Raw genomic sequence first — 17859 nt, 5'->3', positions numbered from 1 at the left:
TGTTCATGTGATTACAAATTGGACACAAGCCTGCTAATGTAAGTGAAACAGTGCATTAAAGTAGCTTCTAAAACATGCAGCTAATCCCAGTTATTATTTGTGTAGATACACCTGCAAAATGCCTGCAGGAATTGCACAGTGAAGTGTTTGGTATGTGCACTCACAGAGAGTCCAAGACAATTTTCAATGCAGATCCACAGGCATTTCAAAGGAGTGTCCTGCTGAATGTTTTTCAGGGCATTGGAAATCTAATAATTCATCAGTGAATATAAACTAAACTTGAAATGTCTGCATGAATTTTTCTACGATCAATTTCTTCAACTTCTTCCTCCAAGTATAGTAAAAGATTAGGTTTGCTATGCTAGACATGGTCCCTTGAGTGTGCACATTAAGCCACATTATCCTGCATTACACTAACTCTTTAATGACTAAAATGGTGACATTTAAATGCACTTCAGATCTGAGAGAGAGTCAAATCTGCCAGCATTGACAATTGCCACTTTCCCATTAGATAACAAGATAATGACTATGCTGATTATAAAAGATGTTCTATACATTTACTTAATTTACTCAATTTGTAAAGCTGGCCACCTGTAGGTAACTCTGGGCAACTACTAGCAAGAAAACAACCACAAAAATAGAAATAGAAAGAACACATTTATTGCAGGAATCAAAATATACTTCACATAGATTAATACATATTGATGCTTATGCAGTACCCTGGTCCATTGCTAGAGGGAAAGGGCAGATCTTCAGGGCTTTCTAAAGGCCATCAGAATAAGTGTCATGCAGGAAAGAGGATGCTGTTCCACAGGTAGATGCACTGTTTATTATAGCAGGAGCCATGTGACTTGCAGGAACATCTATTTCCAATGGTTTCTGCTTGTCCCACTAGATCTGACAGATTGGGCTTGTTTAGGGTCCCCAGAGTGAAGCAGTGTCTGAGGAAACATTTTCTTCTCTCTCATGACACTTTCATTATGGAACAGCCCATTTCACAGATATGGATGGACGTAACCCTGTTAGCCTTCTGGAAGATTATGAAAACCTGGCTTCTCCTCCTTCCCAAGGCACTGGGACCAGGATGTTAATAGAGCATTGGCATGAGCATGGGCAATATGTTGGTAGAGATATTTTTATAGGGGATATGACACAATTTTCCTTTTAGTTGGATAATTGTATTTTTAAACAATTCTTAGTTCACCACCCAGAGTACTATAAGATAGGCAGCCATGTGAATTTGGTCAATAAGTAATAAGCAAAATCATGCTAATCCCATATGATCTTTTGGTATGCACAGGTATAATTGGAGACAGGAGGTCGGAGCTTTGTAGATTACAACAACTTGAAATGTACCGATAACCATGCTATACTTTGGCAATATGGATTATCTGCCATGCAGATGGAATATTTAACAAGTTGCATTGCAGCTAATAAGTTGAGATCCTGCTGCTTAGCACCTCTTAGTGTAGGTTCTATCAGACAGAGAAAAAAAATAAGACAATTGAAGTTAAATGGCATTTAATCTAAAGATTGGAGTAGGCTGACTAAAGAACAAGAAAGAAGTTAATGAAGAGCATAAAATCTGGCAAAGTCATTTGTAGAAAAATGTTGCAATTATTGCTTCATTGCTATCATTTTGTGAAACCTTTTATAGCCTGGAATTCAATCTCTTAATTGGTTTAGGTGTTACCTAGAAGGCAACACATTTATATGTCTACTGTGATGTTTGTATAGGGAGCAAGAAATTATAATGGAAAACAAAAATCTTTATTGAACTTTTGAGACAGTGCACACTTGTCCATTCAATCAACGGAAAGTCGCACCTATCAAATATAATCTGACTTACTTGAATGATAAGTCACTGCTTTATGCTTTTTCCCTGCTTTAGGTGAATGTAGCAGTGGGATTTGTGATGAAACTTCTTGCATTAATGGTGGTACCTGCATGGCCAGCAAAGCAGATCAATACATCTGCCTTTGCCCACTTGGATTTAAAGGCCACCACTGTGAAGAAGGTGAGCAGATGTCTATGTCATCTAGAAATAGAGCTGTACTCCAGAATTTCTGCAGGGCACCTGATTCAGGAAGACACCCATTTTAATTCATATTTACAGAATATCTGTTGCATATCAGTGATTCTGTGGCTTCCACAAATAATATCCTATTGCTGAATTGGATACTGGTTCAAAGGATCCTTAGAACCCTATGATTCTATATGAGAGTGAAGAAAACATCAGGCATACGCTTCTCCTCCTCCGTTTCCATAGCTAGGAGGGGGGAAAAAAGTTGATGTTCACTGTCTGAACTCTGTGATTTGAACCAAGGATCTTGGTTTGAGGAACATGTTGCTAGGGAAGAGAACTACAGGTTCAATAATGTGTTTAAAATTAGGTTCTTTGTTTTAAATCTTAGATGCTATAATATTTAAAAGTCCAACTGTTTCTGCCAAAATCTTCTCCTGGCTCTGAAGAAGCAGAAGATGGGTGTGGGGAGGAATGGAAGGCCAAATTCTGCTCTAGCTTATTTGAGATTTGTCAGAGAGCCCAAGACTATGTTTTAGCAACACGTGTGAAGTTCTTTAGTGGTTTCTTTGTTCCTTCTCCATTATTGTAAACTTCATTCCATGAATGAAAACAAATATATGTGTCCCAGGATAACGTTGCAGGATTCAATCTGGGTTGGTTACCAGAGGTTTGGTCTTCTGAGCTTCTGGACTCATACTGGAACCCACATTCTGGTGAGAGAGAAGTTCCCTGAGGATGGGCTCCAGCATGAGTCTGAAAGCTCAGAAGACTAAACCTCTGGTAATCGACCCAGAATGGATCCTGCAACTTCCTTCCATCTTGTTTCTGTCAGCTCCTCCTATTGTGGTTAGATAGTGACAAAAGCCATATCAATTATAGTGATCACAAGGTAGGGAAGTCCTGGTTTCATTCATAACCATGCACAGTATCTTTTTTGTTGTACATTACTTTATGGTAAAGGCAATGAATACATAAAATAATCTTCTGAAATATTTGACTAGCTTGATCATGGACTTATGCAACTGCTTTTTCCTGTTAAAATGCCATAGATATTTAAACATTTTATCACTGTAGCATAGACGTTTGCAGCAAACCAATGTTACATCAAAATGATAACCAGTGCAATGCTATCATAAGGCAAATCTTGTTGATACATATCTGCATCTTAAGCTATGAGGCACATACCTAATATTTCTTCACTTCTCTTCCACCACCGCAAGTGCCCATGTCCTAACAATTGATTAGTAGTTTTCTGTGAATACATCAAGCTACAAAGGGTTCTTTTTTTAGTAACCACATTTGAGGCTGGCAGCTAGGGCAATAAATGAAGAAGCTGGTAAGTGAAACAACCACTGTGCTTAAGATCTTACTTCAGCTTTCCTTTGCTTTACTGACCTGGGATGTGAGGATTACCGTAATTGTAAAGCTACTTGTAAAAATTTGGCCCAAAAGTCTTTACTGCGATTGGTTGCTAAACAAGGCAGTCACTAAGTTTGTTGTTTGTTGATAAACATCCATAATGTATTTTACATGATATAGTCTCTAGTACTAATTTCTGCAATGAAATGTTAATTTTTTTACCATAAATAAAGAGATGGAAGTTATAAATGGCCATTTTAAGGATTAATGTACTTTTATTTGCTTGGGTCTTTCAGTTTTCACCCTCACCATACCTCAGTTCAATGAGACATTGAAATCTTTTGCTGTTACCTCCTGGCCATTAGAACCAGTCAGCTATCTTTCTTTCATGGAATTTGAGATCACATTTCGTCCAGATGTGGCAAATGGTGTCCTGTTGTATAGTTACGATACAGGCAGCAAAGACTTCCTGTCCATTTGCATTGTGGACAGCTATGTGGAATTCAGGTTTGACTGCGGCTCAGGAACTGCTATTATCAGGTAAACATACTTTTTAAAAAAGTATTTGTCCATGGCATTCTTTATTTCAATTCTTTCCCGTAACGATCATCCAAAACAGTAGGTAATTAAAGTGAAGAATTTGTAATTTGATGAAAACCAAAACCAAATATTACTAAGGTTGATATATTACGAATCAGGTTTTCATAATTTGTTTCATAAGTGATCAATAGTTTTGTGGCACCCTTATGGAGTGATCTGCAATCTAAATAATTTTCTACGGTCATAAAATTAAACGTGGCTCGTCAGAAAAGAAAAAGAATCACTGATTTCAGTGGGATTCACACACAGGAAAATGGCATTGAATAGTAACCTAATTAATGAAAGCAGAAAGCATTCAGCAATTAGGACTTGCACTATAAGCAGGATATAACATGCATATTTTTTATTACTAGTCAAGGTCTGTATTACATATTGATCCCATGTGATGATTACCCTAATATTTATTGATTTACCCAGGATAATTAAACTCTTAACTGTTCTTACAAACATGAGGCAAAGGGCATGGGTAGATAATGTGGAAAAGAGGCAGCAAAGAAATTGTTTGGTTTATTGTTTTCTCAGCATTATAAAAAGGTATTTATACTTGGAGAAATGTTAAGAGCTCATCAGTGTTAAAAAGGAAAGCATGAAAGGTATTTAAAATTTAAATTTATGTATTGTTAGAATTGACATGACATTTCTGCCTCTTCTATAAAAATTTACTAAATTTAACACGTCTGGGGGGGATTCAATTTACATCTATCTATTATATATTGGCTGTTTTTCTCTTCACAGATTAGTGACAGTTTATAAGGATTACCTTCATACTTTTCACATTGCTCCTGTGGGATGCCTCACATGTCAATTGTGAATATCAGTCCTTTCTCAATGCCTCTTTTCAAAATTAGAATTGTGCAGTGATTGGATATCCTTAGAGAATACCACATGGACAAAAAGCCCTGATACTGATTTAAATAAAGCAAGTAATTTAAAATATCTGTCACAATCCACCCATTTTAAGAGATCCTTCATAGCAGAGCTATTTTACTCTTTCCACATTCTTTGCCTTAGTTTTTAACTGGTGTATAATTTAGTTAAGGATGGATGAAATTTATTTTACTTTCATCAAGTTAGTATTTTTTTTTCAGGCACAAGTTTATTTTACTTTGTGTTCTGGTGTCCACATAGGCAAACATTCTGTGTAAATCAGGGATGGAGAAATGATGGTCCTTTTATGACTTGTGGACTTCAACTCCCATGGCTGGGACTTCAACTTCAACATGGCTGGCTCAGGAATTCTGGGAGCTGAAGTCCACAAGTCATAAAAGAGCCATTGTTTCTACCCCGCTTTAAATAAAAAAATCTATTTTTTAATGTTTGTATTTTTTGTAATCGCTTCCCCATATATAGATCTTTTCAATTAATTCTTCCTACCTAAGCAATAACATTTTCAGTTTTCCCTTATTATTCTCCTTATGCATTTATAATTAGATAATGCATTGAAAGGTTTAAAAAAGAAAAAAAATGAATGGATAATTGCATTCTGATGTATATATTCGCTTGGAAACTTCAGGTTTGATCAGGTTTCATATTAAAATTAGGATGAAATCAATTTCATCCTCATGTCTCATGGTGTATGTTTATTTCATGACTTACATGAAGCTCTCCAGCTACTCTATTTCCTCTGGAACTTTGGCTGATTTCTGGGAGATTGATAGTTGGTTTGTTATACTTCTTTTATTAAAACAATTTACTTTAGTATTTTGCTCGAATATAGATCTATTTGAGCATCTGAAATTTCTATTTTAAAACAAGCAGTTCTCTCGATCCTAAAACTAATCTCAAGCTGTGATGGTTAAGTAATAACTCTTGTGCTGTACTCTACAATGAAGCAATTTCAGCTTCTCTTTGTTGGAACTTCCAAGCTGCAATCCAATTCTAGTACACAACTGACCCATAATTTCAGAAGTTTTTTTTTATTTCAAGCTAAACAAATTTATTCATTTGTATTTATAAAGCTGCCCATCTCACAAAATTTGGGTGACATACACTATAAAAACAACCATAAAATAAATATTCTAAAATTAAAAACATCCAGTTTTAATATTAACATCCCTTGTTTGTTTTGCATATGAAGCCTTGGCCTCATCTAAGAGTGGCACTGTGGGCATCGTAACTATGAAATTGGCAAATGGTATAAGGCATTGGATAGTGATGCATATTTCTGGTCTCCAATATATTGATCAAGTGCTAATCATGTTCTTGGTGGGGCTTGTAACATCATCTTTGTGAAGCCAGGTAGCAGAATATTCAGAATGCATTCTAGAGAGTCCTTTCCTTGATCTGAATAGTACATGTAGAGAGCACCAGGAATCAAAAAAGAAAGTTTTGCAAAGTATTATGCATCGTTTGATTAAACTTGCCATATTATGCTTCATTCCTCACTAGAACAATCTTTGTGGCACTTTGCATAAGACATGCATTTGCCTTCTTTTACATCAAAGCATTAAACTGACTATTACAATATTGTTGTTTAGGCTTCTCTAATACAAAATCTTTCAGATATGGTGGAATTCAGCTGACATTATGTCCTAGCTTGAGTCTGATAGATTTTACTCCCACAGATCTGAAAGATATTAGTTTGGGGAAATTCTTTCCTTTTTAATGATTACAGGACTCTCAAGTTCTCAGCAGTCATTTCTACTGTATGAAATTCTTAAACTTCAGATACCAAGACTTAAATATGTAATCACCTCATGCAAGTAATGTCTTTTACATGATTAATCTTAGAAAAACAATTTCTCACTTTCACTGTGATTCCATTCATTGGATCAAACATCACTGTTTCGTTTTATCTTTGAAATAGGAGCAAAGACCCCATCAGTTTGAATCAGTGGCATGAACTCAAAGTGTCGCGCACAGCAAAAAATGGCATTTTGCAGGTTGATCAGCAAACTCCAGTAGAAGGAATGACAGAGGTAAGAAAAGATCTTATATTCACAAGTACAGAGATTTATTTAATTTTGAAGTTTGGGGTTTTTTGTTTTTTTGTTTTTGGATTTAAACTGCTCTGTATGTTTTCTAATTTGATACCAAAAATAAAAGAAGCCTTTCAATAAATTTTAATGAGATACTCTGCTATGGCTAAATAGGGTCAGTAATTTTTTTTAAAATAGCTTTTTTAATAGTAATTTTATTACAGTTTCTAATTACAGCAATAAAAAACTAATATAACTGAAAAAATAGAAGAATGAAAAGAATGAGTAGAAGGCACAGAAAAGAAAAAAATGGGAAAATAGAGAAATAGAAAACAAAATAAAATAGAAACAAAGAAAAAAATAAATATACAAAGAAATGACTTTCTACCTTAATCCAATGAGCATAAACAATTTCAGTAACTTATCATCTGTTAAAATAGAACAAATGATCTCTTTTTCCCATATCCCATTCTTATCTGTAAACAAATTTATCATCATTGTCATTTCAGTCCTGATAACAGCGAAAGTTCATTAAGGGATACCAGAAATATAACATGTCTCTTTTGAGCTTGATCAAATAAATGAATTTTATATTCCTTCCTTTTAATTAGAAGCCAACAACCTTAATCTTTAGTCCATTCAAACAATGTTATAGAACTTTATTTCTTTTCATCTTTTCTTTATCCATTTTCACAAAATTCTGCAAAACTTTAACAAGCCTCTTTTGTAAATCCAATATATAAAAATTACCCAAGTCATTTCCTTGTTTGTTATTTGTATATTCCTTTTAATTATTAAGACATGAACCAGTTTCTTTTGTATGTTCAGGGTAGCATCTGTTTCCATATCATTCTTGTAGAAATCTGCTTTCAAGCCAATCTTAATCTTGTCAGGTAGAACTCGCTCTCTATCATTTCAACACACTCCATAGAGGCAAAAAATCTGCTGGATCCATTATTCAAAAATTTCTTTCAATATATCCAATGTTAAAATATTTTACTTCATTCTATAATTGTAAATCAAGTTTAAATGTTCTTCTCCTTTAATCATAATATTTATTTCCTTCTAGCTCCCTCCAATTTTTAAAATCTTATTGTGTATTTTAAAAATAAAAACAAAAGCATTTTCCTATGGGAAGAATTCATTATAATTAATTACAAAATCTTGTTTCAAATTTCTCTGGATCCTTTGTCCCTTTTCTAAAATCAAAGTTTTAATCACCCCTTTGCTGTTTATAAAAAGAGAAAGTTCTTAAGTTGTAATTAAAACTTCTTTTGCTATGAAGTGAATTCATCTGAAGCTAAAAAAACCTCTGTCGATTCAAAGCTTCCTAACAAATAAAAAGCAGTTAACAAGCAATTTCCAAAGTGATTAGAAAAGGAAGTATGCAACTTTAATGTTCTTTGAAAGTGCTCATCTTGGTTTGAGCAGTTAGTTATTTCCTCATCTCCCAGAGTTTTACACCAGCCAGAGACTGTTATCTTGTGGTCTCCTTATGAGGGGTACCTGTCTGGAGCACTTCTGGGCAATCTGTTAGAAAATCCTTGTCCAGAGAGGATTTATCAAAGAGCGGTCTACTTGCAGGTTCTTCATTCTATTATTATCATTGGATCTGATTTTCTTTTTTTTTTATTGAAAGGTTTTACAATACATTTTATCTTTAACAATCCCTCCCCCCTCCCCCCTCCCCAACTTCCCAGAGCTAAATACAAGGTATAAAGATAAAAACAATCATAAACAACCATATGTTAACAACAATAAACTATTAAGTCTATCGCACTCTAGCTCATATAAAATGACTACAAGCAATACTAACATCACATCAAAACTTATACAAATGCTAAATGAAACTTTTTAGTCCCATATTTGTTCTGGATGTAATCAATCCACTTTTTCCACTCCATAATATAACGTTGTTGCGAATGGTCTTTCAAATAGGCCCATTGGATCTGATTTTCATGGAGCCATCTTCAGTCCAAAAATTTATTATTTTGTATAAAGTAAAGCCAGACATGTGTCCTCAGTGTCCGGTTTTCATTTTGCATTTTCAATACTTCAGTAGTCTAGAAGCAACCACTATCCACTGTACAGCTAGAGGGATATGCTTTGATTACTTCTCTTGCATGTATTTTTATATTTGTTATTTATTGGCAGGGAGCTTTCACACAGATTAAATGTAATCCTGAGATCTTCATAGGTGGAGTACCAAATTATGATGACGTGAAAAAGAACTCCTGTGTTCTCAAGCCATTCTCCGGAAGTATTCAGAAGGTATCTGCTTTTCAAAACAATGTTATTGGCTAATTACATTTTTAGAGTTCAAATTTGATCCAAGTCTGTTCTATTCTGTTGCCTTATACAGGTCTTGTAAGAGATCCAGATCTCAAAATCAGTAAGCAGAAATCAGGCCGCACTTTTTAATAGAATTAAGTGGAATTCAGAATTGGGCATGGACACATTTTCAGGGTGAAAAGAATGAAGGCATCTGGCCACGATTTGTGCATCTTCCAGTTTTAATTCATTTTTGATACTGCTAAATCCGCAGCCAGAGTGTCTGATAAACCCAAAATGTACTGACAAACATACAACTGAGAAGATTGGAAGGAGGGCCATGGCTTTTTTAAAAAATTGTACCCCAACCTCTGAATCATTTGGTTTTATTATACACAGTTTTACTGAAGCCAGAGGAAGGGAATTTTTTGATACCTTTTCCAAGATTATCCCAGATCATCAGTTTGGGAGAGAGAGAGAGAGAGTCTGCAAGGGCTTTGCTAGGTCTTCTTGATGGCAGAAAAGCAACACCATAGATATTTATTTAGTGGGCAAGATCCTTTGTGAAAACTTTTAGGAACATATGATTGCAACCTAACAATTCTTAATCCATTATTTCAGAGTACCAAAAGCCAGTATAAAGTCCAAAAGAGGCAAACTATGTAGGTGGCTGCTATAGTCCCTTTTAAATGCACCATTCCCTTGAAATGGGAAATTAAATAAGTTTTGGATCAGGACGATCCTGTTTTGAAATTACTTTTTTGTCGAGAAGGTCCTTTTACATAATTAATTTCGCCTGCAAGAACTCTTGCTTAAACTTTTCTACAGTTCAGGGATCAAATATCTAAATGTCTAAGACTGATTCAATGTTTTGTTTTGTTTTTTAAACAACAACAACAACAACCTGGAATTAAGTAATTTTTTAGCCCAAAAGAGCTCATTCATGGTACATTCTTGTCTTCAAACTCTTGAGGATAAACAGTGGAATCCTCTGGAAGATTGTTCTCAAGCAACATATTGATGAAAGTAAACAGATGTTAGACTGTCCTCTCTGAATACTCTTTTCCTCTTCCAGTTTTAGTTGGGGGAAAAAGAGCTTAACTTAAAAGATTTAATTTGATAGTTAATAAATAAAGTAATAAAACAGAAACTTTAAACTTTAAAGCTTCTTTCTTATCTCTTAAACAAAGATAGTTTTGAATGACCGGACAATAGATGTGAAGCAAGATTTCACAGCTGCAATCAACATAGGGAACACGGTCCATCCTTGTGTGAGTGCCCCCTGTCATAACGGGGGCTCCTGCGTGCCCAAGAAAGATGGGTATGAATGTGATTGCCCTTTGGGCTTTGAAGGGCAAAACTGCCAGAAAGGTAATATAGTGCTGTATTCATAGCAATTCCATGTATATGTATGCATTCTCACTCATACTATTTGTTTTTGTTGTTGTTGTTGTTTAATCATATACAGTATGCTTTGTGTTATGAAAAACAGAGAACCACAGAAGAGGCATAGAAGGATTAATAACCAGTGATAGACATAAGGTTCACAAATAAATTTCTGTGAAAGCTGCCACATTATGTGATAAGTTCATTCATTTTTTAATTTACTTACTTATTTTTCAAATTTATATAGTCACCGATCTCACAAAACAAGTGATTCTGGGCAGCATACAACAAACTTGAAAACAATAATTCAGAAATAATAATTATTATTGATAAATATTGCATTAATGATAAAACACAATGGAAAAGGAAGTAATAGGTGATGTTAATAATAACGGAGCCACTTCACTAGTTGATATTTTCCTGAAGTCTCCAGGCCTCATGGCTCAACCAGGTCTTGAAGGACCTTTGTAAAGTCAAGGGTAAGTTGCCAGGTTGCCTTAGGGAATGAGGATATTCCCAAAGCAGGTGCCACAGCCGATATACTACTTAGGGTCCATCAAATGTAGCTCTCTAAATGATGAAAGCTGCAGCCTGCCCTCTTTGATGAATCAAATGGGATAGGCTAATACAATTGGGGAGAGGTGGTTCCTCAAAAAAATCCAGTTCTATTCCATTTAGGGATTTAGAGAAGACATGTCAAACACAAGGCTCGGGGGCTGGATCCGGCCCGCGGAGTGGTTTCATGTGGCCCACGAAGCCATCCTGGAAAGATTGAGGGAACGGCCCCCACTACCTTGGCCCTGGCCCAGAACCCTCCTTCTCCCAGAGACCCTCAGATCTGTCCCACTCCTGCCCAGGCCCCCATAGGCACCCTTGATGCGAACGATGTAGAGCTGGTCATGCCCACCCAGTAGGCCATACACACTCTAGCCACGCCCACCCAGTAAGCAATGCCCACCCTGGCCATACCCACCCGGCCCCCTGAGGGCAACTGCAATGCTGATGTGGCCCTCAATGAAATTGAGTTTGACACCCCTGATTTAGAGGATCAAAATTCCTTCTATGTCTAACCTAAATCAACTTCTAGATTGTTTTACAGTTTTACTGTTTTTTAGTTTTTTAGACCAAGAGCATTTGTGCATTAAAAAGGGGAAATATGTTCTTGACTAGCTACCAGGGTTCACTTGAGAAACTTTATATTTGCAAATAAATCTCATTGTTTTGATTTGTACCAAGCTGAATGCCTGTTCTGTCATCTTCTGCAGAGGCAGACAGAACCGTAATAAAAAAAAGTAATTTTCTCTATATTTGATTCTGCAAATATCTAAATTGATTTGATTCATTCATTTGTTCAGGAAATTGCAGTTGATAATTAAAAAAAATCCAGAACCCCAAAGATCTATGTCTTTTTTTGCTGCTGACTTTGTTTTGCACATCCCCAAATTTATCATTTCATAGGGCTGGTATGCTGACCAGAATGTTGTTTATTTTCTGAATTTTGCACACAAACACGCATGCACAGTTGTGCGCACACACATACACACACAATGGTAACTGTGGCGTGCCATCCCCCCATTTGTTTAACTTATACTAATCTTTCTCCAATTTCAGATAAGCTAAATTTATTTCATTACAAATTCCCATGGTTATATTGTTAGTTTCCTAAACTAATACCACCATTGAAATTCTGACGAATTTCACAGCTCAGGTTACTTTGAAGCTTCCTGAGCTAGCATTAAAAAGTTCTGTGCTGCCAGTATATGAGAAGGAAAATCTTCCTCTTGTCTTATTCAGCAGGAGTCAGCTCATGCTCTTAAACAAGGGGATTTATACCCTCGTAACTTTATCCTCCTTTGTGTTAACTGCCTTTGCTGAAAATGCAGCTTCTAATCCTTTGCTGCTCTTTGGATCTCTTGTAATTTGTCAGCTAGAACAAATCCTGTCTTAGTCACACCTCAGAGACCACCGAAGAATTATTTACAAAAGTGAAGGGGAAAAGGAGTCTGTCCCTTGGACTCTGGTGAATGGAGAGGTTTCTTTTTAAACTGGAAGGCTTGTTAAGCAAGTCTAGCTTTTCCAACAACTAAAATGCAAGGCAGGTGTGCTCCAGTAGATGGCAGTATATTTCTTTGTGCTGTAAATTATTTGTTCAGCTCTGCAGACTTTTAAGTGACTGTTCTCTTTCCCATTATTTTCAGTGGATGAAGGTCCTCAACTATATAGTACCTGTCTACTGGGGATATCCTGTAATTTCTAGACAAATGTTCTCAAGAGTGTCAGGCAAGACATATTCCTGTAATGCAGGGATAGGCAAATATTCATGGAAACCAACGTTCTTGCAGTTAGTGTGCAGCGGTTCTCAACCTCAGCAACTTTAAAATGTATAGATTTCAGCGTCCAGAATTTCCCCAGCCAGCCATGGGAGTTGAAGCCCACACATCTCCAAGTTGCTGTGGTTGAGAAACGCTGCTCTAGATGCTTGCTAGTTTCTCCAGCTTTAATGTTTCCCTGGTTTTTAAATGCGTTTCTAATTTTGTTAAAAATAAAGGAAAGGTGGCAAAGATGTAGAACAGAGTCCCAGCCTGCAAGATCATGTTTATGTGTAATCATAACTCTGAGCCTACCTAGACTTTTCTATACTCCAGAATCATGTAGAATCAGATTTTCTTTTTTATTTACCTGCCAATCAATAGATAAATAAAATGAATGGGTGATTGTAGCATGGTGCTCTGTTTGGAGGCAAATCCTTCTATCCAGGAAAAAAAAGAGAGATAGAGAATAAATATGCCAGTGGATGTAATTCCAAGGAGGAAGAAGGAGTTGCAGGAAGAAATTCTAGTTTGCCTTCTAAGTAAATTCTTCACCATACTTATTTTGCTTAGAGAAAATGATGTGTCTTGACTAATGGAAGTGCAAAATCCATTAGCCGTGTGAAACCAAAGTGAGATTTAAGATGACTTAATCAGAGTGGAAGATTTTAATCCAACAAATAATTTTGAAGAGTATTAGCTATAGACCATTGACCTGATTTAGGGGTAAAAAATATTCAGACTGGTCTTCTGGTATGGCACCTTTTTACAAGAATGCAGGGCCGTCATTCAGATCGGATCACCCCAATTGCAGCAGCAGCAGCAGCCATCAGATCAGGGTTTTGCTTTCTTATCAATGACATCTGTGCATGAGTACAAAGCCACAACTTGCAGTAACATTCAGGAGAAGGCTAGTATTTATCTGAGCCGGACTGCCTTTTTTTTTTCCTTAAAAAATTCTGGGTTGGAATGTTACAGTCGTAAATTTGTGGACCAATCTTCATTAACTGTTGCATGCATAAAACTGCAATAGAATGTAGATGGGGTTTTCTTTTTGCTGCTAAAAAATAAAATCTGAATGTTTTTCTGCTTTATGCTGTTCCACTGAAGAATGTGGAAATTACTGCTTGAACAGTAAGTAACATCTCTGAAATGTGTTGAAGAACTGTGCATAGATGTTCACTTTTGGCTATGATGGCTCCAAAATGATGAAATATTGACTTTGACGCCACAGTGCTTTGCCACATTGTATCTTTTGTATTGTTGTAATGTTGTTTGCATCACAAGACACATTTCATCATCTAGCCTCCCTTATCTCCTGGACATGCCTGTGATTAGATGTATGATTATGTCTCTATGTGCCTCTTTTGGAAACTTTGCCATATGATTCAAACTGCTTTTTACAGCATCTCTAAATAGTATAATTCATAATCATATCCTGAATTATAGGTGTAATGACTAGTACATTATTATTATTATCAATTGACTCATATCCAGCTACTTGTTTTCTTATTTATGACCTGCATATTAACATAACTATATGTAGGCAAATAACTTAATAAAACAGGGTAAGGGGTAGTGCCATTTGTGAGTGGGCTTGCACAGCAGATTAAAAACACTAAAAAGATATTAAAAAGCCCAAATTTTATAAATCAAGAAATGATTCGATCCAGATTTTGCACTTAAGCCTTCATTTGCTGTAGTCAGTATGTTCAAAGATTTGAAGAACTGCTGTCCAGAATATTTGGAGAGGTCCAGAATATTTAGAGCCAAATGCACAAGATTAGATGGCCAAACCCGGCGTGCTTATATGAACTGTTAGTGATGGTAAATGCAATGTAGAATCTTATAGAAATAAGAGATCAAGCTTGCATTGAGAACTTGAGGAATTGCAATGAAAGATTTTGAAATCGGATAATTTCTACTTTTCAAACTTTATTTAGATCCTCCCAACTCTCATCTTATGTTTATGCTTACAAAAGTATTCAGAATCCAAATCATGGCATCATATGGATTCTGTGGAAGTAAAGAGGAAGAGAATGCTCCCAGGGGAATGGAAATGAAAAGGTTAATTTAATTAATCTTGATAGTGAGCAGAGTCCAGCAAAGCCTGGGCAATTCACAGCTCCAGATCAGAAAGTTTCCATCTCTTTCCAGAGATTATTTAAGATTGTTTCATTTTTGCCATTCCTGTGTACTTTCCATCGTGGATTGTTCTACCAGCTGAAGATCACCCACCACGATTCTGAAGTTAAAATTGCAGGATCAACTGCACGTGATTGAGAGGATCCAGTAATAACTGAAATGTTCTACACAATGTTTGAATAAGTGCTCTAAGAATTGTTGCTCAGACGTTTGAAGGACAGGTTCTGAAGAGCTTCACTGTGAAGGGCAAGAGAGAGCTTTCACTGCTGCTGGGATGTACAGGTGTGAGGGAGGCTGGGGAAAGAAAAAAAAACAGGCTTGGCTTTGCCCTGGCCTGGGAAGAAATGAAGCAGTTCTACATAGGCCTTTGTCCGAAATAGACAAACGGGAGAACTAAGCACTTTAAGTGGATGAAATGTTGTTTTCCATAGAACATTACAGAATAATTGTTTAAAATAAAATAGAGGGTGAGATCTGGCACCACAGGAGCAACATACATGGCATCAAAATTACTCGTGCCACCTTCTCCAAAAGTCATTTGCTTCCAGTTTTCTTAGACACAGTAGTCCACCACATAATGTTGAATTTGGGGTAACAACACAACAGCCAATAATAAATCTGAAGCATATGCAGTATATGAAACATATGCAGATCCTCCTTCTTCCTTCACTATTATATCCTTCCTTCAGCTGAAATTCAGACAGTTCTGTGTTTATTTACACAGGTGATAATGTCTTATTTTCCATATAATGGTGTGATGGCATCTTCTTAATTCATATTTATCACTTACTGTTATTGCAATGAAAGACCATAAGATCCTTCTCTTAAGTTTGACCTGTAGGATTAAGAAGTTTATTGTGTCACTGTGAAGGTGGAACTTTGAATCACAGTTAGCCAAAAATTATTGACTAAGGATCTTCTGAAAAATATATGTCTTTAATGTCCCCTTATGTTTGTTGATACAAATCACTGAATGTATAAAACTTGAATTTTGATATTAAGTTTCTCTTAACATTTTAGTTGTGATGGAAGCCATTGAAATTCCACAGTTCATAGGTCGCAGCTATCTTACATATGACAATCCAGCCATTCTTAAAAGGTAAATTCATACAGTCAGAGCCTGAGTTTTGCTTGGATGCTCTTGGATATGTGAGTGGTTGTGGTTTTATGCAGGTACATGGCAAATATTAAAAGCATAAGAATTGTCTTTTCAGATTTAGATTAAAATCTGTTTTGCTGTATTTTAAAACAGCCAACGTATATCATATAGTGTTATGTACTGCTTTCTGTGTATTTTTACCCAGCTGCCATTGGCCATGCTGGCAACAACAGGTGTGTGTGTGTAAAGGACCAGGGTTTTATCTTGCTAAGTAGGAAAATATGGTAAAAAGGGAGAGATAGAAAGCTTCAGTGAGAGCCAAAATCTGACTTAGATTTCTTTAATCTGATGCCCTCTAGTCAGGGCTTTTTTTCTCATAGAACGCTCAGAACGGAGTTCCGGCACCTTTTTTGCATGGAACCTTGTAGGGTAGACAAGGTGGGTTATATGACACGTGTGAATTCCGGCACCTTTTTCTTTTACAAAAAAAGCACTGCCTCTACTTGTGCTCATATCAAAAGAACTACTTTTGATATGGATATGAACCACATCACAGAAGGTTTACTCATATGTACAAAGCAAACAAAACCTAGTGCTTTTTTTTAAGAAGCCAGCTATATTTTTTTTAAAAAAATGTTATTTGACACTTTACAACTCAACTAGTGATTTGTTATTTCCCAAAGCCACTTTGAGGGTATACTTATCAGATCTTTACGAGAAACATCCAAATGTTATATTATCAGAGGGGGGAGGGAAAAAGTTATTGCAATCAAGATTACCTTATTTCCCCCCATGCCACTGAAATCCTATTTCATACACCACACAGAGTGTCAGGATCAAGAACAAATGTGTTTATGAGATTTAAGACTACATTGATGGATGGTCTATTGTTATGGAGAGGTGACAGCCCAATGCGATCCAACAGTGACTTCATCTCCCTTGGTCTTCAGGATGGTTCCTTGGTCTTCAGGTAGATTATCTTTTCACTTGGAACAGGCATGGCTGTGATATTTACATAATTACTGCCCTGAGTTGTGAATGAAAGTATTTTTTCTGTGTAACAGAGTTGCCCATTTCTTGAAACGAATTGCAATTTCCTAATGTAATTTTTAGTTTAAAAAAGTGTTAGTCTCTCAGAATCGTACAGGATCCAGCATTCAATGAAAATATTTGGGGATGGTGACTCATTCCTCAGTCTAATGAAAGATGAAGTATTAGTTATAATAAGTCCTAGATATCTTTTCCCAGTATATTGGAAGGTATAATCCTTTAGAGAGAAAAAAATAATATGGGCATGGATGCATGTAGGGTTCTGGGTAATAGACATAAATGTTAAAATAAAATCCTGTTCATGCAAATCTCATATAGCAGAAAATATGAAAAGGAGAAAAAAGGTCCAGGATTTATAAGTTGTTAATGAAGTAGATGAAGATGAGATACCCCTGATTAATTGTATAAGTTATTTAATTCATTTCACGTCTCAGTCATGTACCAAAATATTATCATAAATTAATATGACATCCTAATTGTAGAGCAGTATTTGTCAACAGTGATCTCTTTTAGTTGTGTAGACTTTAACTTCCAGAATTGCCCAGCCAGCTGACTGGGGAATTCTGGGAGTTGAAGTTCACACAGCTTAAAACAGATAAGGTTGAGTAAAACTATTGTAGAGATAATCATATTGCAAGATACCCCTTGTTAGTAATAGTATCATTATTATTTTGAAAATGATAATGTTGTTTCCTA

The 17859-nt window shown here is 35.9% G+C and overlaps 1 protein-coding gene across 2 annotated transcripts in view; it reads left to right on the top strand.

The window, feature by feature from the left end:
• The window catches only part of EGFLAM (EGF like, fibronectin type III and laminin G domains), a 97531-nt gene that overhangs the window by 75241 nt on the left and 4431 nt on the right, over positions 1 to 17859 (top strand). Inside the window, exons 14-21 of one of the 2 annotated variants that reach the window (XM_083351026.1) lie at positions 1892 to 2017; positions 3682 to 3925; positions 6792 to 6903; positions 9058 to 9174; positions 10365 to 10545; positions 13980 to 14003; positions 16035 to 16113; positions 16940 to 17083. In XM_083351026.1, the coding sequence (XP_083207152.1) occupies positions 1892 to 2017; positions 3682 to 3925; positions 6792 to 6903; positions 9058 to 9174; positions 10365 to 10545; positions 13980 to 14003; positions 16035 to 16113; positions 16940 to 17083 (1027 nt within the window). The remainder of the gene's footprint in view (positions 1 to 1891; positions 2018 to 3681; positions 3926 to 6791; positions 6904 to 9057; positions 9175 to 10364; positions 10546 to 13979; positions 14004 to 16034; positions 16114 to 16939; positions 17084 to 17859) is intronic. The other variant, XM_083351025.1, reaches the window with a different exon arrangement.

Source organism: Vipera ursinii (assembly GCF_947247035.1).
Source record: "Vipera ursinii genome assembly, chromosome: 2".
NCBI classification, from domain to species: domain Eukaryota; kingdom Metazoa; phylum Chordata; class Lepidosauria; order Squamata; family Viperidae; genus Vipera; species Vipera ursinii.
The sequence above is the reverse complement of the archived record's forward strand: the minus strand, read 5'-3'. Positions and strand labels throughout refer to the sequence as shown.